We start from the raw sequence: 18,634 nt of genomic DNA, 5'->3' as shown, positions 1-18,634 counted from the left end.
AATGTGAGTCTGTCTCGCTCTTTTTTATGTGTTTGATTTGATGTGGGTGCAGTAGAGCCAATCAGTATCCGCCTTAAGCACTGGACCATTGAGCTAATTACCGAAAACCCCGCCCTCAAACAGTTAGATACGGCCACAGCAGGTTTATCTTCTTCTGTATTTTTTATACATGAATCTATACTTTTGCTAAACGTTTTACCAGGCATTTCAGATTTTTTTTGTTGACTTTACACATGTTTATAACTGTGATTTTGCAGTCAATGTCTAAATGCATAAAAAAATATTATTTTAAAACATTTTATTCAGCTCCTTCACGTGAACTACATTAGTGGGTTAACTGTAAATGGGAAGCACTACCTAATATTTTTTTACTTTCTTAGCTTGTGTGAATCCGTATATAACATTTTTTCCCAATTAACTTTACTTGTCTAGTATAATTGTGTGGTTTAGTTTTATTAATACATTGTATACATTTTCCAATATTGTATATTTTCAACAATAAAAGTATAGAAGTGTCAAATTAAAAAATAGACTTAAAAAACGATAAACAACTTAATAATAATAATCATAATAATAATAATAATCATAATACATTTTTTTAAATAAATAGCCTCATAATTTATTTATGTGATTTGTATATAAGATTAGAATTTATGTTAGCTTTTTGTAAGTGGTTTTATGTTTTAGAATAGAATTTAGCTTATTCTCATTCACCATTTGTAAAGGAAACGTACTGCAGGCTCTATGTGCCATTTACATATATTTCAATTAATAAAAACGAGTGCATGTTTTTACCAACACTAATATTGGTTTTTTTATGCATGCTTATAGTTGTGTAAATTGCTTCCTTGTCCTCATTTGTAAGTCGCTTTGGATAAAAGCGTCTGCTAAATGACTAAATGTAGTGAATAGTGTAAATACTAGTGAAATGTTGCTATACTGCACTGAAGGATAAATTCATAAATAGATTTTATCTAGTGTTGCAGCAGTCAAAATTAAAGCACATTGAACTGAACTATAAACTGAACTTATAAAAATAGCCAGACACAGTTTCAATTTAGCATAGCTTCTATGTTAAGCTGCTTTGACACAATCAACATTGTAAAAGCACTATATAGATTAATTAAACTGAATGAACTTCAGCACAAACACAATGCGTATCCAAACTTTTTTCTTTTTGTACACATTTACATAATACAGCTTAAATAACTGCAATACGTAATATATATATATATATATATATATATATATATATATATATATATATATATATATATATATATATATATATATATATTTTTTTTTTTTTTTTTTTTTTTTTTTTTTTTTTTTTTTTGAGGTGAGCTATTAGCAATAACCATAATATTGCTTAATGTTCAGTAATATTCATGTCAACATGTCAATATATAATGATTTGACTGCTCTGATCCAGTGACAATACAAACTAAATTTAGCTTGACTGATGAAACTGCATTCTGGAAAGATGCTTCAAAGCTGAACCAAAATTCACCACTAATTGAACTGGCAATACTGCTTTTAGGATTTGAACTTATTATTGATTTTTCTTATTTCATAATGCAGACGAATATCAAATAAAATAAAAGCAGAACAATACAAAATTGTTGCTATGAAAATACTACAAATAATAAGCATAACACTTATTATTCTGTCCCAACTAATTGTATAGTCCCAATAGTATAAGAACAGCAGAACGCAGTTTGGGTAACTTAAGTGACTTTACTGGCATTTAATTGTTCTTCTCAATATCTTTCCTTTTTTGTACATATATTCAATTCAACCAGCAGTACAAGTTTACTAATGTAGGCTACATAGTTTTTATGCAAATGTTATTAAGTGAATGAGGAAAATTTATTAAATGAGACCATTTGAATCGAATATTAGCAAAATTATCAGATTTATTACATCACCAGAATAACGTGTCAGCCATGAAGAAGTGTTTGTACAACAAAATACAGGCGGTATGAAACTGAGAATAATCAACCCTTGAATATTTACAAAAACAGAGCTTTAGTAGGCTAAAAATAGAGCACTTATAGTGACATTGTAACGTTTAAATCAGCCACAGAATTAAAACACATGTGTGTGTGTAGTACACATGGAAAATAAAAGTAAAACTAATCTGAATGCAGTATTTTAAATGTCGACTAGGTGGCGGATCAACACCACAAGTTGCTAGACGCGACTGCTCTGATAGTGATAGTCAGTTGCGAGGAGGAGGACGGGCCGTAAATGGCCCCCGGCAGCTTGAGACCCCTGGTCTAAGACGTGTTTTAACATCTCTAGACATTAATATTAAATATATTTAAATTTCCACCAACTTTCCTCCAGTTATGGCAATACTGTTTTTTTGTATTCAAAACCACTGCAGTGTATTTGAATTTGAAAGTTGCGTTGCCGTGGTAACATTAGAACTTTGGAACACTGGAATATTGGAAGTAGCCTGCATTCCAGCAGACTGTTGTGAACATTTCTTCATGAACTGAAAGCTCAAGACACCACTGAGAAGAGACAACCAGTGTTTTTCAGATATCAGTTGGCAGAATTGATTCAAATCTGATTGTGTTTGACCATCAAATCAGTATAAACATGTCAACTATTGCTCTCAGTTCTCCAGACACTTTTCCACCAACGGCCATGGAGCAGTCCTCATCTCAGGAACTCTTAATTGAGCTCAGCACAGCTTTGGCTGCAGGCCTGTGGTGGGCACAGGTAGAGGTCACATACCCCATTTCTGAAGAGCCTGACTATGGGGACAGCAACAAATGGCCAAGGTGGGAAATAATGGAGGCAGGAGATTTGTCATGGCCCTCACCGATAGTCTTCAATCATGCATCTGAGGAGGCTGAATCTCAGAGTTCAGCATCTTCGGATGCAATCCTGATGAGGATTGAGGAGCCGAGGCAGATCCATGAGTCAATGAACCAGGAGGTGCAACAGCATGAGCCTCAAGTCACAGATAAACAGAGGTCCCCCATGGCTGTGAAGCCCATAGAGGAAGGACATACAGAGTCTTCACAGGGATCTGCAGTTTCAGCATCACTGCCTGTCTCCAGCAGCCAGACTGAACATGTGTCCTTCAGAATGTTTACTGCAAAATGTGCTTTGACCACAATTTCTCTGCCAATGGACAAAAAGTTTAGTGACATCCTTATGGAGCGGAGGCAGAAGTGGAAGGAGGAGCTACGTAGACAGAAGCGGCAGCAGAGATCCCCAAATTCACCACAGGGAACACCTGTAACTGTAAGTTAACTTTAATTTCTGTCCATATAATTTAGACTTACTTAAAAATATATTGAATTTAATGTTTTCTGCGTCCTTATTTGAAATATGGATGATTAAGATGGAGTTGAATTTTCATCAAGGTTGTGATAGGTTTGCTATTTGAAATTAGTTTTTGTTTTGATATTATTGTACTTTTGGTGTAAATTTTAGTTTTGTTTGTTTGATTAAAGATTTTGTTAGTTTTAGTTTTTATTTCGTGAACACATTTCTAATTTTATATATATATAGTTTCAGTTTTAGTCATAATAGTTTCAGAGTTTGCAGAATATGTCCAGTATTGAGCAAAGTTTAGTGTTTCCACAACTAACATTAACCCCTTGCAAATATCTTACTCATAAGAATAAAAATATTGCTTGAACAGACACTGAACCCAAAAACACAACTTAAATTAATAAAAATAAAAACTTCTTTATATCAAAAATAATGTAGTTAAACATGTATGTTTTACCTTTTTTTGGCAAATGAAGAAAAAAATGAATCTTTTTATAGAAAATATGTTTTCCTATATATTAATGCACTTCACTGTTGTTTTTTAGCTCTAAAATCCTAATCTACAGGTGTTTTTGCATAAAATTAGTGATTCTTAATTCTGAAAATGATTATTATTTTGCTTTTTATTATTTTATTTCGGTTACACCCTGTAGATTTCAGTTCATGATGTTAGTTTCTATTACTTTATTTCACTTTAACAAAAAATTAGTTTTTTGGCCAATAGTTTTTTTCTTGGTTTTACTTTTTGTCCACTAAAATATCGTTGATTTTCACTGTCACACTTGAAAATTATTACAAAAACAGTGAATGGTTAAACATTTCTTTTTATTCCATAGACTTCTCATTAAAAAAGCTACAACTACAACTGTTATTACATTTTCTACACTCGCCTATTGTAAGACTTTCTCAAACATAGTTCAATAAATTATAACTTTTAAAAATTAAAAGAAAATGGTAAAATTATTAGGGCAACACAGTGGCTAAGTGGTTAGCAGAGTTGCCTCACAGCTAGAACATGGAGGAAGCCCAAGTAAACATTGAGAAAACATGCAAAACTCCACAAAGAAAAACATCCAGGGTCCGGTACTGAAACCAGCAACCTTCTTGCTCTGAGGCAACTATGCAAACCACTTAACTACTGTGCTGCTCCATTAAAAAAAACTGTGGGATAAATAAAGTTAGTGATTCCTTATATTTGTTCAAACACCAGACTTCAAACTACATTAATAAATTTAAATTCTTCTTCAAAAACATTGTTAAAAATAAACTTTTTTAAAAACATATTTGTCAACCAACCACATGCAAATAATTTAATGCAAATTTTCATTTAGAATTCTGATTATGTCTGTTTCTTCAACAGGACACTGCAGACGTGGACCATTCAGTTCCAGTGAAAAAAATCAAAACCAGTCATCAGCAGCTGTCGATTGACGATTTGTGCAGAAAATTTGCTGATTTATGTTTGTAGATTGTGTTTGTGTATTGTGCACATCTTAAATAAATATATTCCCATAAAAAATGTATGTAGTTTTGCTTGTTTAATTATAGAAAATTGAGGTGTGGAGAAACTAATAAAGTGCTTTGGGTGTATTTCAATACACAGTAATTCATTCATCAAGGGCAACACAAATTATTTTTGTTATTTGTTATAGTAATATATAATATATTCATTTTTGTAATTTTGTTTTAATGTTTTTGTAACCCACCGATCCTACTACACCCAGCTTGGACTGAGCTGGGGTCGAACGAGTGATTCTTTGCATGGGAGTTGGTTGCTCTAATAAGGAGGCTAAGGACCATGGCCTCTAGCATCTGTCACTAGAGCACCTTCAGGTCAGAAGGAGTAAGTTTACCTGCATAGCACTTCGCTAGCTGGCCTCCGTTAAATTATAAAATGCTGGAATGGTTGGTGGTTCATTCTGCTGTGGTGACCCCTGATAAAAAGGGACAAAGCTAAAAGAAAATCAATGAACAAATAAAAATTCTCTATACATTTTTTTTCATTAGATGCCTATAAGCAGATTAAAAGGTAAAAACACAATTTACACCAAGCTAAAGGACAAATTTGTAAGAGAATGTGTTGACATTTTTTATGTCATGCAGATTACTGGTGAGTTGCACCAATGAAGATCAATTTAATAATTTAACAATTTTATCCTTTGTAATTTCACAATAATCTTGGATTACCTATAGCCTAATCTTGATGCATCATTAGTTTAAACTCAGGTTTAGATTATTAAGAGATTAACTTGAAACTTGCTATTTGGGAGATATATATACAGTTCATCCGGAAAGTATTCATGCTTCACTTCTTCCACATTTTTTTTATGTTACAGTCTTATTTCAAAATAGATTAAATTCATTTATTTCCTCAAAATTCTACACACAATACCCCATAATGACAATGTGAAAAATATATTTTTTAAATAGTTGGAAATGTATTAAAAATAAAAAAGCTGACAAATCACATGTACATCAGCAGCTTTTGCAGTAAAGCTCTAAATTAAACTCAGATAAATTCTGTTTCCTCTAATCTTTCTTGAAATGTTTCAGCAGCTTAATTGGAGTTCACCTGTGGTAAATTCAGTTGATTGGACATGATTTGAAAAGGCATACACCTGTCTAAAAGGTTCCAGGGTTGACAGTGCATGTCAAGGCACAAACCAAGCATAAAGACAAAGGAATTGTCTGTAGAACTCCAAGAGAGGATTGTCCCGAGGCACAAGGCTGGGGAAGTTTACAGAAAAACATCTGCTGCACTGAAAGTTCCAATGAGCACAGTGGCCTCCATCATCTGTAAGTGGAAGATGTTTGGAACCACCAGGCCTCTTCCTAGAGCTGGCCGGCCATCTAAGCTGAGTGATCAGGAGAGAAGGGCCTTAGTCAGGGAGGTGATCACTAACCCGATGGTCACCCTGTCTGAGCCCCAGCGTTCTTCTGTGGAGAGAGGAGAACCTTACAGAAGGACAACCATCTGTGCAGCAATCCACCAATCAGGCCTGTATGGTAGAGTGGCCAGACGGAAACCACTCCCCACCTGGAATTTGCCAAAAGGCATCCGAAAGACTCTCAAACCATTCATTCATTCATTCATTCATTTTTTGTCGGCTTAGTCCCTTTATTAATCCAGGGTCGCCACAGCGGAATGAACCGCCAACTAATCCAGCAAGTTTTTACGCAGCGGATACCCTTCCAGCTGCAACCCATCTCTGGGAAACATACACACACTCATACACTACGGACAATTTAGCCTACCCAATTCACCTGTCCCACATGTCTTTGGACTGTGGGGGAAACCGGAGCACCCAGAAGAAACCCATGCAAATGCAGAGAGAACATGCAAACTCCACACAGAAACACGAACTGAGCCGAGGATCGAATCAGCGACCCAGCGACCTTCTTGCTGTGAGGCGAACATGCTACCCACTGCGCCACTGCGTCGCCGACTCTCAAACCATAAGAAACACAATTCTCTGTTCTAATGAGACTAAAATTGAACTCTTTGTAGTGAATGTGGACAATGACCCAAAGCACTCCACCAAAATATTAATGGAGTGGCTTCACAACAACTCGGTAAACGTCCTTAAGTGGCCCAGCCGCAGCCCAGACCTAAATCCTGTTGAACATCTCTGGAGAGATCTGAAAATGGCTGTACACCGTCACCTCCCATCCAACCTGATAGAGCATGAGAAGTACTGCAAAGACAGATGTGACAAGCTTGTGGCATCATATTCAAAAAGACTTGAGACTGTAATTGCTGCCAAAGGTGCATTAACAAAGTATTTAGCAAAGGCTGTGAATACTTATGTACATGTGATTTTTCAGGTTTTTTATTTTTAACAAATTTGCAACAATTTAAAAAAATCTTTTCACATTGTCATTATGGGGTATTGTGTGTAGAATTTTTAGGAAATAAATGCATTTTAACCATTTTGAAATAAGGCTGTAACATAAATAAATGTGGAAAAAGTGAAGCGCTATGAATACTTTCCGGATACACTGTAAACTCAAAATCAATCTGGAAAAAAGAGTTTCTCAAATAAAGGACTACAGCAAGAATATATAGCAAACATGCAAAAGATAATATGGTTACCTAAAACATAAGGTTTCAATCTATAATGGAGAGTGGTTCAATCATAATGTTTATAACATTCAATTCAGTTTAATGAATAATAATGTAATAATTATAGAAAAAGAGCTGAGAGTAACTAAATTCACAAATATTCAATATAGGCCTATACATTTTGAATTAACTCTGATTTTTTTCATTCTGACAATCGAACTGATTAATTTCAGTAAGCAAGCCCCAGCCTTGTGAGGTTTTCACTCATCATAGCACATTACATTGTTACACTTGAACGACTGTTTTACACCGTATAGTAGCTTATTACTAAAATGGTGATACTACGACTACCAAAAATAACATGCTTACTGTAGGCCCACTACACTCTTACTATAAGAAATCCATGGTTACTTGTTAGACCATACATCTGATCAAAACTATAAATACAAATTTGTCACCCCCAGAAATAGAAACACGCGTGTTTTCTCTCAAACGTCCACGTTTACGTCACATTGCATGCGTCATTGCGTCATCAATCTCCGCCATATTGAATAAGGAAATAAGAGTGGAAGAGGAGGAACGTCCCGCCCGGATGCATGTAAACATCCACGTCAACAGAAAGGATATTAATGAAACGCTCATAAAGGCACGAGACAACACGAATATTGTCATTGTAGACTCTGACGGATGTATAATTAAAAGACTGCTGAACACGGTGGTGTTTTAGGCTCGTGCGAACAATGACTTCACTAACGCAGAGAAACTCGGGCCTGGTGCAGAGACGGACCGAGGCCTCGCGTAACGCCGCCGCCGCCGATAAGGAGAAAATCGACGGTGAGGATGAGTTCGAGTCTCGCCGCGGGGAGGAGGAGGACGAAGACAAGGGCGACTCCAAAGAGACACGGCTGACTTTGATGGAGGAAGTCTTGCTGCTCGGACTGAAGGATCGAGAGGTTTGACTTGTGTGGCTTTGCTAGTCGCCCGGAGCGTCAAGTTAACATGAGGACTAGATAAATCCTGTAATACCATAGAGATTAAGTGTGTTAAGAGCAGCTGTTCTTGGAGACCCTCGGTTTAGCATGCTATAAGGGTCCCAGTAACGTTAGGGGTTTGTTATTGAGATAAAGTTGTTTATTTACTCGCGTATTCGTTAAGTGACAACTTGTGACATGCGCCTTATACTGTTTACCATGGTAACTTACTTGAATAATCAGTCTGAAATCGCATGCAAGTATGACTTCAAAACAGCATTAGTACTATTTATTTGTTATAATGTTGTACTTTGATAGTCATTGGCTGCTTATATGTATTCACTGTTTACAATTGGCAAAGAATACCTTTTTCTAAAATTATATTAATAAGTAGAAAGTCCAAATGTGCAAATGTAAAACCAACTTTACCTCCGTGTCAACATTTTTTTAATGACTAAAGGCAAAGATCTTTTAGAGTTAAAGTAAGTCTTCTGTCGTAATTGTGAATTATGTAACTCTTTACAACTTCCTTCCCGTTAAACATGCAAAACCGCATAGATACTTGCATTAGGTTAAAGATCAAATCTATAGAGATGTTAAACTAAGCTAATGCAGTCTGGAACATATAGTACATTTTTTTAAGTTGTCTTAGAGTAGTTTGCACCAAAAATGCTAATTATGTATTAATTTACTCACCCCTTTGATGTTTTTTTCTTCTAGTAAACACAAATATGCTTTAAATAATGTTGGAAATCATATTAAAAGTAGAAAATAAGCAGTATCTCTTCTAAATAAAATAACTGTTGTATATCTTGTAAATAATATTTAAACAGTGCACTTTTCTAATCTTCTGTAAACAAATATTTTAATGTACATAATAATTTTATTGTAATATGATATATGCCATCTCAAGGCATCTCTGGTGCAGCTTTCAATCATCGTCAATGTAGTGCAAATGTAAATTTTTTGAGAGGTGCACAGGTAAAGGTAGGCGAGCTTGTGAAGGCTTCGCTGGACCATATCCATGCTTTAGCCACAGAAGTATAAATCACCCTTAACAGAGCGGGGGCACATGACTCCACATGTGGCAGTAAAAGTTATTGGAAAAAATTGACCTGGAAAAATTTGTTCAATTATAGGTTCTGATTGTCTATTTCGATTACTTTTTCATTAATCGCCCAGCCCTATGATCTGATATGATTTAGTTAAGATTTTTTAAACAAAATTCTCTGAAACTAGTTTAATGTAAAAAAAGCCCTTTAATTTTTCTTAAATGCTGCAGATCTTTTGCAAAATAATATATTTACGGTCATAACTCAATTGCTATTTACAAATTATATTAACAAATTGCAAAAAAATTATTATACTAACTAAAAAAGACATCAATAAAAACAAACTAAAACTGTGACTGTGCTGGGATTTTACATTTTTAAAAAGGAATATCAGCATATCACTGTTTTCTAGCATAAGGTGAGGTTTTTGCACATTTACAATGTCTCCTGCTGGTGAGAAAACTCTTTCACCGGGGACTGAGATGGCTGGTGTGGAGAGGTACGCCTTTCCTAAACCATAGAGCAGTGTGTACAGAGGTAGTCAATAGACCCTTTGCTCCAAGCGACTGACCACTGACATAAATACTAATCATTATAAAATGACTAATTATACTGTAGGATAGAGACAGGAGTTCAACATGATTATGAAGGTCAATAATAAATATTACTTGTATAATTAATTAGTATCAGTGTGCATTTAAGAAAAATCTTGAGCATTTTTAAATATTCAACAATTATAAGCAAATTACTTAATGATTTGAAAAGGAGAGGGTAAAAATAATTTTAATACCAGGTTCTGTAACAGCACAACTTTCTTTTTCAGTCTGAAAAACGTCTTCACACTTTCACGATGAAAACACTGATGCACTGTGTGATCTCTGTAGCACTCGTAGAAGCAAGCGGATCTACAAATAGTTATTAATAGTTTTATTTATTTATTTTTTGCATATGGACATCTGACTGTTGTTTATTTATTGTGCCAACGGTTGATGTGCATCATATTTGTTGTTCTGTTAGTGTAAGTAAACGTCTTTTTGCAGTATTTGCACACCTGCTAGTATATGGAAGCATGCCTTTTTTATATCAGCCATTATGACGGCAGTAAATGTTATCTGCGGATGTTATTTGCAGAACAGTAAATAACTCTTGTTTGTCTTGTGTAGGGTTACACATCATTCTGGAACGATTGCATATCGTCTGGTCTGAGAGGGTGTATGCTCATTGAGCTAGCCATAAGAGGACGCCTGCAACTGGAGGCTTCTGGCATGAGGAGAAAAAGCTTGCTGACCAGAAAGGTGCGTGTTTTGTTAACATAATTGCAGTGGTTATTGTGGCCATTTTGGTGATTTGATTCACATGTATGTGGTTTTGATTTGCTTTAATTCAGCATTGTTGAGTTGTCAATTATATTTCTTTTTGAAATGTTGCTTTTTGCGAACACGGAATCCATATTTAAATATAAAAGCTGATTTAAATGGCACCTATGGTGAAAAATCTACTTTTCAAGCTGTTTGGACAGACGTGTGTAGGTATAGTGTATAGACCATCATATTGGGGTGATATAAACACAGTCCTTTTTTTTCAATTTAACAATATAAATACGGTGGACCAATTGGAGCGTTTTTTTTTTTTTTTAATCTACCGCAACTTGACATAGGAGTGCATTCCCCAAGCCTACTAATATTGATTGACATGCGCGCATCACCATATCCTCAGCTTGTTGTTTCACGTCTTCCATTTTCTGCATGAGAGTCAAAGCGATGTCACTAAAGGAACACCCTTGCTCTACTTTTAGATATAAGGCTCATTGGGCTCAACACAAGATCAACATTCACCACATGATCGTTGTAACAGGGCTCGAAATGAACCCTTTTGCTTGGTAGCACCGGTGCTCCTAACTTTAAAAACTTAGGCGCATCAGCCAAAAGTTAGTCGCACCCACCAATTATGAGCACCGTTACTACAAGTTTTATACAAACAGATTTATTGCATTTGAAATCAACAGTAATCAAACTAACAAGCAAAAAAAAAAAAATATATATATATATATATATATATATGCAAGCGTGAGGAAAAGATGTCTCAACGAAATCCCGTTATCCAAAGATAATACATTTTTATAATAGAATTGAGTGACCAAAAGATACACGGAGCGCTCACCAGCCCTGCACGCACTGCTTGAATGAATCTGTTACCGATATAACTCTGCTGTTCTCACAAGTGCTGTCTGATATTGCACTGATGCTTTTGACATACTGTACCTTATTATATGCATACATGTTAATAGCAATACCGGTCTTTATATGAGTAGCGATATTAATTGTGTACATGGTGTTCAATTTTACATATAGCTGCCCCTTGCACGGTAGATAGCATTTGGCGATTTATATGAAGGATTAAACAGAAGCTCTCGTGCTAAATGTGGCAAACAGTTACCTGAAAACTCCATCCCACTGACTTTTTATAGCGGACTTAAAGCCAACGGAAGTATTTTATCCACTCTTGGAAAAGTGTAGATGGTGGATTAACATTCAGCACATGATCACTAGTAAGATGTGTCATTATTTGTAAATGGGTGGTTTCTAAAACAAAATCTGCCAGTGTTATCTTCATTCTCATCTTAAGCACTTTAGTTTTTCGCGTAGTCATCCCAAGCAAGAAGGCAGTGATTGACAGCTGATATTAACCAATCATTCGCGTTCAGTGCTAGAGCAGTGGTGGGCCAATAAGAAGAGCGCGGAGGCGGGGCAAGCATTACAGACTTGGCTTTTACTGCAGCAAGTCGACATTACAACTGTTTTAAACCATTCGCGAGCGCTACGTTTCGCGTTTTAAGTGCAGACAAAGAGCTTAGAGATGCATTCTGCGTGTCTTCCGAATCCGCGCATGTGCTGAACATTTTGCAGTAAAAACTGGTCGCGCACAACAATTTTTAGCACTCGCACAAGTGCTCCCGAATATATTTTAAGGTCGCATAAATAAAATTTCAGGCGCATATGCGATCAAAATGGTCGCAATTTCGAGCACTGTTGTAATCAGAATTATTGTTTGATTTAGTTTGTTTGTAGGTAGGTTTGCAAATGTGTACTTTTCATTGCGTCTACCCTAAATTTCAGCCGTTTTTTTTCGCGGTCACAGATGCTCCCTGTTCTTAACTAGGTGCAGCTGGAAAGTGCAAGCCTTCTGTCAGAGTACACACAACCGTGCTCCCAGCCGGTGGCTGTTCGCGGCGCCCAGCCATGAATCGGGACACTTCATATTTCTGCCGTGCCACAGAGCGCCATTTGAATTCTTTTATTTTAAATAACATGCGAATGTGCGTGTCTGGTGTGCCATGTCGCAGCTCTGAGCGGCGCATCCGGTGCCTCAGTCAAAGTTAATCCAGTGTGCGTGGTTATTAGTCTCGGTGTACAAGCTCAGAACTTTAAAGAGCCCCTATTGTGGGTTTTCAAAAATGAGCTTCCATGTAGTGTGTAACACAGATCTAAGTGAAGTGAAATATCCAGCTAAAGCTTAAATCTGAAAGTGGACAGTTTTTAAAACTATTGATTCATCTAAAAAAAGAGTCGACTCGTAGTGGTTAGAATGAATCGTCTTCATAACGAGTCTTTAGCTGTTTCGGCGTGACTACAAAACATGGTTGTTATGGGCGCAAACCCGGGAAAATGTAAACCTGCGCCCCGCCCACTAACACAGCCGCGAAGACAAACAGATCCTGAAGTAACAAGTCAAGAAGAAGCTGTGCTTACCTGGATATTATTGAAAGTGTGAGGGCAAATAATTGATTCAGCAGTCTACACGCTTACAGTGGGCGATTCGTTCGTTTGTTAAAGAAAGAATCAGAAAAGACTGGTGTATGAGACTTGTGAGAATGGGCAGACAATACACCAGGGGTGCATGCAAAATACGGCTAGTTTATCAGGCACAATGGCAGCCTGCTACACTGAAAAAAATTATTCAAAGATGATTTGGTTGGATTTACTCCATTTTTTTTACGTTAAGTGTTTGTAAACAATCTGATTGTGTTGAATTTAAACAAACAAATTTAGTTGAACATTTTTCAATTTAATTTGTTTTTTTAAATTCAACACAAATAAATTGTTTGCAACAGTTCTGCATGCAACACACTGGTAATCACTACAACCCCCTGGCTGGGGATGGGATCTTTGTGCAAAGCAGAGTACAGGTAAGCCCTGAGAACATATAACACTTCAAGCAAGAGGTACCACAGCAATAAATTACAGCTGAGTTACAGCTAGGAAGGGAGAAAAACTAGGTCACAGAAATCACGCTCAGTAAATGATGAGCATACTATTGGTTTCATTTTCACTGCTAAGTGCCGTTCATACTTCCCGTGCGGGGGGTTATGACGGTCACGGGGTTATCGCGCAGGCCCGTCCGCCGGGGGCTTGACAAACCGCGCTGGGCATTTGTCTAGCACTGGGCATTTGTCTAGCGCTGAACGCTGTCGACCAATTGCAACAGGCTGTCATCGGTCCAATCAGCGCAGATTAGCTTCGCGCTAAGGAGGTGTTTGGGAACAAATGAATCGCTGAACAATTCACATGGGAGTCGCTGGGATAATTGGGTAAAAATAAATGCATATTATAAGACCATGAAAGTGTTTTTTGACCTTGTATGCATATCAGTATGTTGTTGGAGACCCATATAACCGAAATATGACCCTTTTTCATGTATAATATGGGCTCTTTAAACTAGCAGTTGGCTGTAAAACTGTACAATGACACAAATGATTTTGTACTCTCTGCTTGGTCTGTGTCCGAGTCGTACATGTACGGCTGAATTCTGATCCTCTCACCCATCTAGCTTAGCTTCTCTCTGTCTGCCAAACACAGAGTGGGGGAGCTCTTGGCTCCGCCCCTTTGTTACGTTGGGCAGGAAGTCTTAACTTATTTTCATGTGAAGCAACACACCCCTAAAACAGCAACCTGTGTACATGCCCACAACGTGACACTTTTGAACTCTTTATAATAAAAAATCTGAACTGTGTTTTGAACTGAACCTAAACTGGCACACTCAGAAGAACCAAAAATATTAATATTAAATCTTTAAAAAGGGATAAACTATGTGCCCTTTAAACTATCATACTCTATACATTAGGAAAAAAAAGTTAAATTGGTTTTAGTTTAAATCGCAACGCATCATCCCTGACTTATTTGCATTGGTTAAAGCGATTCATGTGCTATACTTTTGTTGTTTAGAAGTGACCAGTATTTTATATGTAGATTGATTTGGCAGACTTTAGTCTAATCTGTTTATCAAGAACGATTTGTCATCGTTGCTGTGTGACCATGACATGTCAGTGGTAAAGTTTGTCATCTATGTTAGAAAGTCATGCAAGCATATTAATCTGGCTGCTTGAGTGGGCGAGTGAACAATAAAATTATAGCCCAATAACACTGTGTAAAATATGCATGTTGCTAAACTATTGATTGTTGACATTAAATGTGCCTTCTGTAGAAATTTAACTTCAACATGTTTATTTGTTGGAAACAGTAACTTTAAAGGCAGTGTCATGATGGGTAAACTAAATGTATGCCAGTACATTTGTATACTCAAATGCTGAGTTTTTCTTTTAGCAAAGCGTGGTAAGCTTTACATTTTTGAAAAATGTTTTTAATTTTTTTTTTTTTTTACTGATTTAATGCTTTAAAGGGAAATCTTTGATTGTAATGTTCTGTTATTTGTTTAGCTAACTATAAAAGATAAAGCTTTCCAAAACAAATAGCAAATCTGCATTACAATAATAGTAGCTTGTGAGGGAGTGGTAATAACACAGTTTTTTATTAGCTAGATTGAAAAATTGAGCAAAGCTTGACGGTTAAATAAAAAGGGTATTTTTATGTTTCATCATATTGCATCTAATCACATTGTGTTGAATCAAATCGAAATCAGATTGTACTTGATCATGATTGGGTGAATCATATTGTATGCAATTGGTAGCTGCTTCATATTTATCTTTATTGTACTGTATCTTTGGCTATGCATCAAGATGCATATTGCATTGGTCTCAGTTCTGAGATGCTCATCCTTAATAGGGTTCGGGTGATAGATGATGCCATCGTCCATCGCCAATGGCCAATAGACAACTAGACACAGACACAAGTGGTGCTCACTGCAGAGCCGCGCACACACACACACACACACACACACACACACACACACACACACACACAGCCACGCGCATCTCTTAGAGCTCCAGAGACAGAGAGTACTCCACGTCTTTATCAAGATTGTACCCAGCATAGGGTCTCACTTGGTTGTTAAACGTGATATTCTGACATCCTAAGTCTCCCGGAAGTTTCGGGAGTCTCTATGCATTTGCCAAACTTACAATGCCTGGCTACGAACAAGTGATAACAAATAGATATCATACGATGCCAAATTTCTCAACATCGCCCAACCCTTATCCTTAATGTTCATGAAATGCACATTTACATTAACAGTAGAGTTTGTTTAACATGGAATTACAAACACTGAAAGAGGATATCTTAAATTTGCATCTATAATGCTCACATGTTTGGCAAGTCCGGCAGTTCAACTTTTATTTATATAGCATCATCACTTATGTATGTAACACTTTGTACAGTAGATTGCAGCTTTGCTGTATTAGAAATGCAGAACAGTGTTGCTTTCAAGTACAATTTCACTTCCATAAAGCAGCTTATTAGTATTTCTTTTTTCTCACAAACACCTGTCTTTTCACAGACTAATCAAATGAAAGGAACCAGAAAAGATTTCCTTGTCAAAAAAGTCGGAACGTCAATCACACCTACCGATCATATTTCAGGGTGTTGACTAGCCAAAGCAATCTTTTTAAAAAACCTCTGCTTAGGCCGGCAAACACTGAATTGTCAAAGTGCTGTGAACTCTGATTTGGCCTGATTTTCTCACTTCATTTTGTTTATTGATTTCACTTAAATTCCACAATTAAGGTTAAATGCAAAATCAACTAAAGTGAATTGTTTGCTAATTTTGTCACATATTTTGACATTTCAACAAAGTCTGAGTAGGAAAATTAATATGCTAATAGACTAATAGCTAATAACTAATAGATCACAACTGTAAAGGTATATGGGTGAAAGTATAACTAAACTTTATCAGCTGTGTCTCATATTTGATACATATCAGCAAAATGATATCCTTTTGTATTATGGTCACACTTGAGTTTGAGCATGCAAATTTCTGTTGTACGGCCCAGTGAAAAGGGGCAGGATTAATCAAGATGTTTAGACATGTGAAAAAGCGAGCGATTGGTCCATTTTTTTACATTTATGTCCACACGAGTCATGTTTTGATCTTTGATTGGTACCATGCAGTCATGTGATGCTATTTCGCAGGTCAGGGTTCACCCAAGTGGGAAGCCAATACGGAAGTAACTGAAACTGCAATTCATCAAAATTCCGCTAGTCCTGGCTCCATAATCGATCAAATTTCAATTGAGCCCACTGTTAGAATGGCCAACTTTACAGCAAAAAAAACGGTGTTTACAGCCTGGTACAAAACGATTTTGGTTCATACAGGTAATATTACCCTTTATGACAACTGTGAGGGAGGTGAATTTTTTTCATCCGTTTCCTTTATATTAGGCTATATTTAGTTTGCATAATTAAGAGCTTGGCCACTTAAGTGACAGCTAGGTCTCGCTGGTCGTCATCACTTCACCTCAGCTGACTCCGGCAGATTAGCCACTGAACTCGGCATATACATCATATTTTTGTGTTGTTTTATGTGGCTTTACACAGTCAGTTGCCTTTTGGACTTACAATTTTCAGATGATATAGTGTACAGCCAAGCACATGTGGTCAGAATACAAACAAGTCACAGGTAATAAAGTATTAAGCGTTTTCCCAAAGTGGCGTCTGTCTAAGCCAGTTCCAAGCAAAATGCCAGCAGGTGTCTGTAGCTCTGCTCATTCTCTGCCTCTTTGCCCTTGTTTGGTATCCTGCTGTGGGTGCGATGACACGTGAACAAAATGGCGAGGGTTGGCCACTCCTGCTTGTGGCTTCTTTTGCAGTGTTCAGAAACCTATGGGTGACGTCACGCGTACTACGTCCATATATTTTTTCAGTCTATCGGTTCACCAAGCCTCAACTTTGCCACGCAGTGAACTGTGAAACTTTTCGCACAAGCTTGCGTTTCTGGTCTGACGCATTCGTGTACATATGAATAGAGATCTATGGGCCGAAAAAAAAGTCCAGTGTGACTGCGGCTTTAGTGGGACAAATTATTGTGTGGTTCTTGTAATCAAATTGTTGAACTTCGCTCTTTCAGCAGAAGCAAACATCTACGATAGACCTGTGTAATCAACGGCAACACAGTAAATCATATGTGAGATCCAGAACTCAGCTGCTGGACACAAGCAGAAGTGAATATTTCTTTATAGGCCTTAAGTGGGCATTTATTAACACATTAGAGCTAATAAGAAACATAAGAAAGCAATATAACAATACTGATAAACTTGTGCTGTATATTGCTAGAAACAGAATGTGTTTTCTTACTAGGTCTTCATTGTTCTTGGATAGTCTTGGCTAGTATTCACATAAATGATTTGTGTTCAACAAAACAAAAAGCAATCAAGCAAAAAGACAGTGCATAGATTATCTACTGTTTGTATTCTTATTGTAATTTGGTTCTGTTATTGTTTTTTTTTTGTGTAAAATAAGCAAGCTTCATGTATTTAGTTTTCTTAGTGTTGTGTATATTTATTGTGCATGCAGCAAAATGCATGATGTGTTACATTTGATATAGTAAATGTTTTTGTTATTGGAGATGTTCTGCAAATGTGTGCTGTTTAGATCACTAATATAACATTAAATTTGGATCTTGACTCTTTGAACCTGTTTTTTCTCTTCAGGTATTGTGTAAATCGGATGCCCCAACAGGAGACATGCTGCTGGATGAGGCACTGAAACATGTTAAAGAAACTCAACCTCCAGAGACAGTCCAGAGCTGGGTTGAGTTGTTAAGTGGTGAGTTATCAACATGCCTGACATACATGTAGATTATTTTTGTTTTTCTAAGGGAGTTTACATTTTCAAATCTGAATAAGGTTTTTATTTTGAAAAGTATCCCAATTCAGGATCTTCACAGTTTGTTCAAAGTTTTTTGAGACTGTGCTCGCTGCAGAGCCATTTGAGCAGAGCTGAGCTCCAGCGAGGGGGAACATGAGCTCTCACTCATCCTCCTATAAGCTGTTTTAATGCGTACACCAACCCCACCCCTAACCCTAC

General features: G+C 36.7%; 2 protein-coding genes across 2 annotated transcripts in view; both read left to right on the top strand.

Moving 5' to 3' along the window:
• Nucleotides 1-1,342: 1,342 nt before the first annotated feature.
• Nucleotides 1,343-4,762, top strand: LOC137490366 (uncharacterized). Its single transcript, XM_068218566.2, has 2 exons — nucleotides 1,343-3,261; nucleotides 4,655-4,762. Exons 1-2 carry the CDS (start codon nucleotides 2,608-2,610, stop codon nucleotides 4,760-4,762), a joined length of 762 nt encoding a protein of 253 aa, XP_068074667.2. The 5' UTR covers nucleotides 1,343-2,607.
• A 3,156-nt stretch (nucleotides 4,763-7,918) lies between these two features.
• The window catches only part of golph3b (golgi phosphoprotein 3b), a 13,423-nt gene continuing 2,707 nt past the window's right edge, over nucleotides 7,919-18,634 (top strand). Inside the window, exons 1-3 of the mRNA XM_021479254.2 lie at nucleotides 7,919-8,310; nucleotides 10,544-10,675; nucleotides 18,259-18,373. Coding sequence (XP_021334929.1) covers nucleotides 8,098-8,310; nucleotides 10,544-10,675; nucleotides 18,259-18,373 — 460 coding nt within the window. The 5' untranslated portion in view covers nucleotides 7,919-8,097. The remainder of the gene's footprint in view (nucleotides 8,311-10,543; nucleotides 10,676-18,258; nucleotides 18,374-18,634) is intronic.

The sequence above is a fragment of the Danio rerio genome, chromosome 10 (genome assembly GCF_049306965.1).
Source record: "Danio rerio strain Tuebingen ecotype United States chromosome 10, GRCz12tu, whole genome shotgun sequence".
NCBI lineage: Eukaryota > Metazoa > Chordata > Actinopteri > Cypriniformes > Danionidae > Danio > Danio rerio.
This window is presented reverse-complemented; position numbering and strand designations above follow the sequence as displayed.

Bases quoted from the DNA above. Each gene is read 5' to 3' on its own strand.
- LOC137490366 (XM_068218566.2), top strand. From the start codon at position 2,608: ATGTCAACTATTGCTCTCAGTTCTCCAGACACTTTTCCACCAACGGCC. The intron at 3,262-4,654 runs GTAAGTTAACTT...TTTCTTCAACAG, and splicing joins CACAGGGAACACCTGTAACT to GACACTGCAGACGTGGACCA.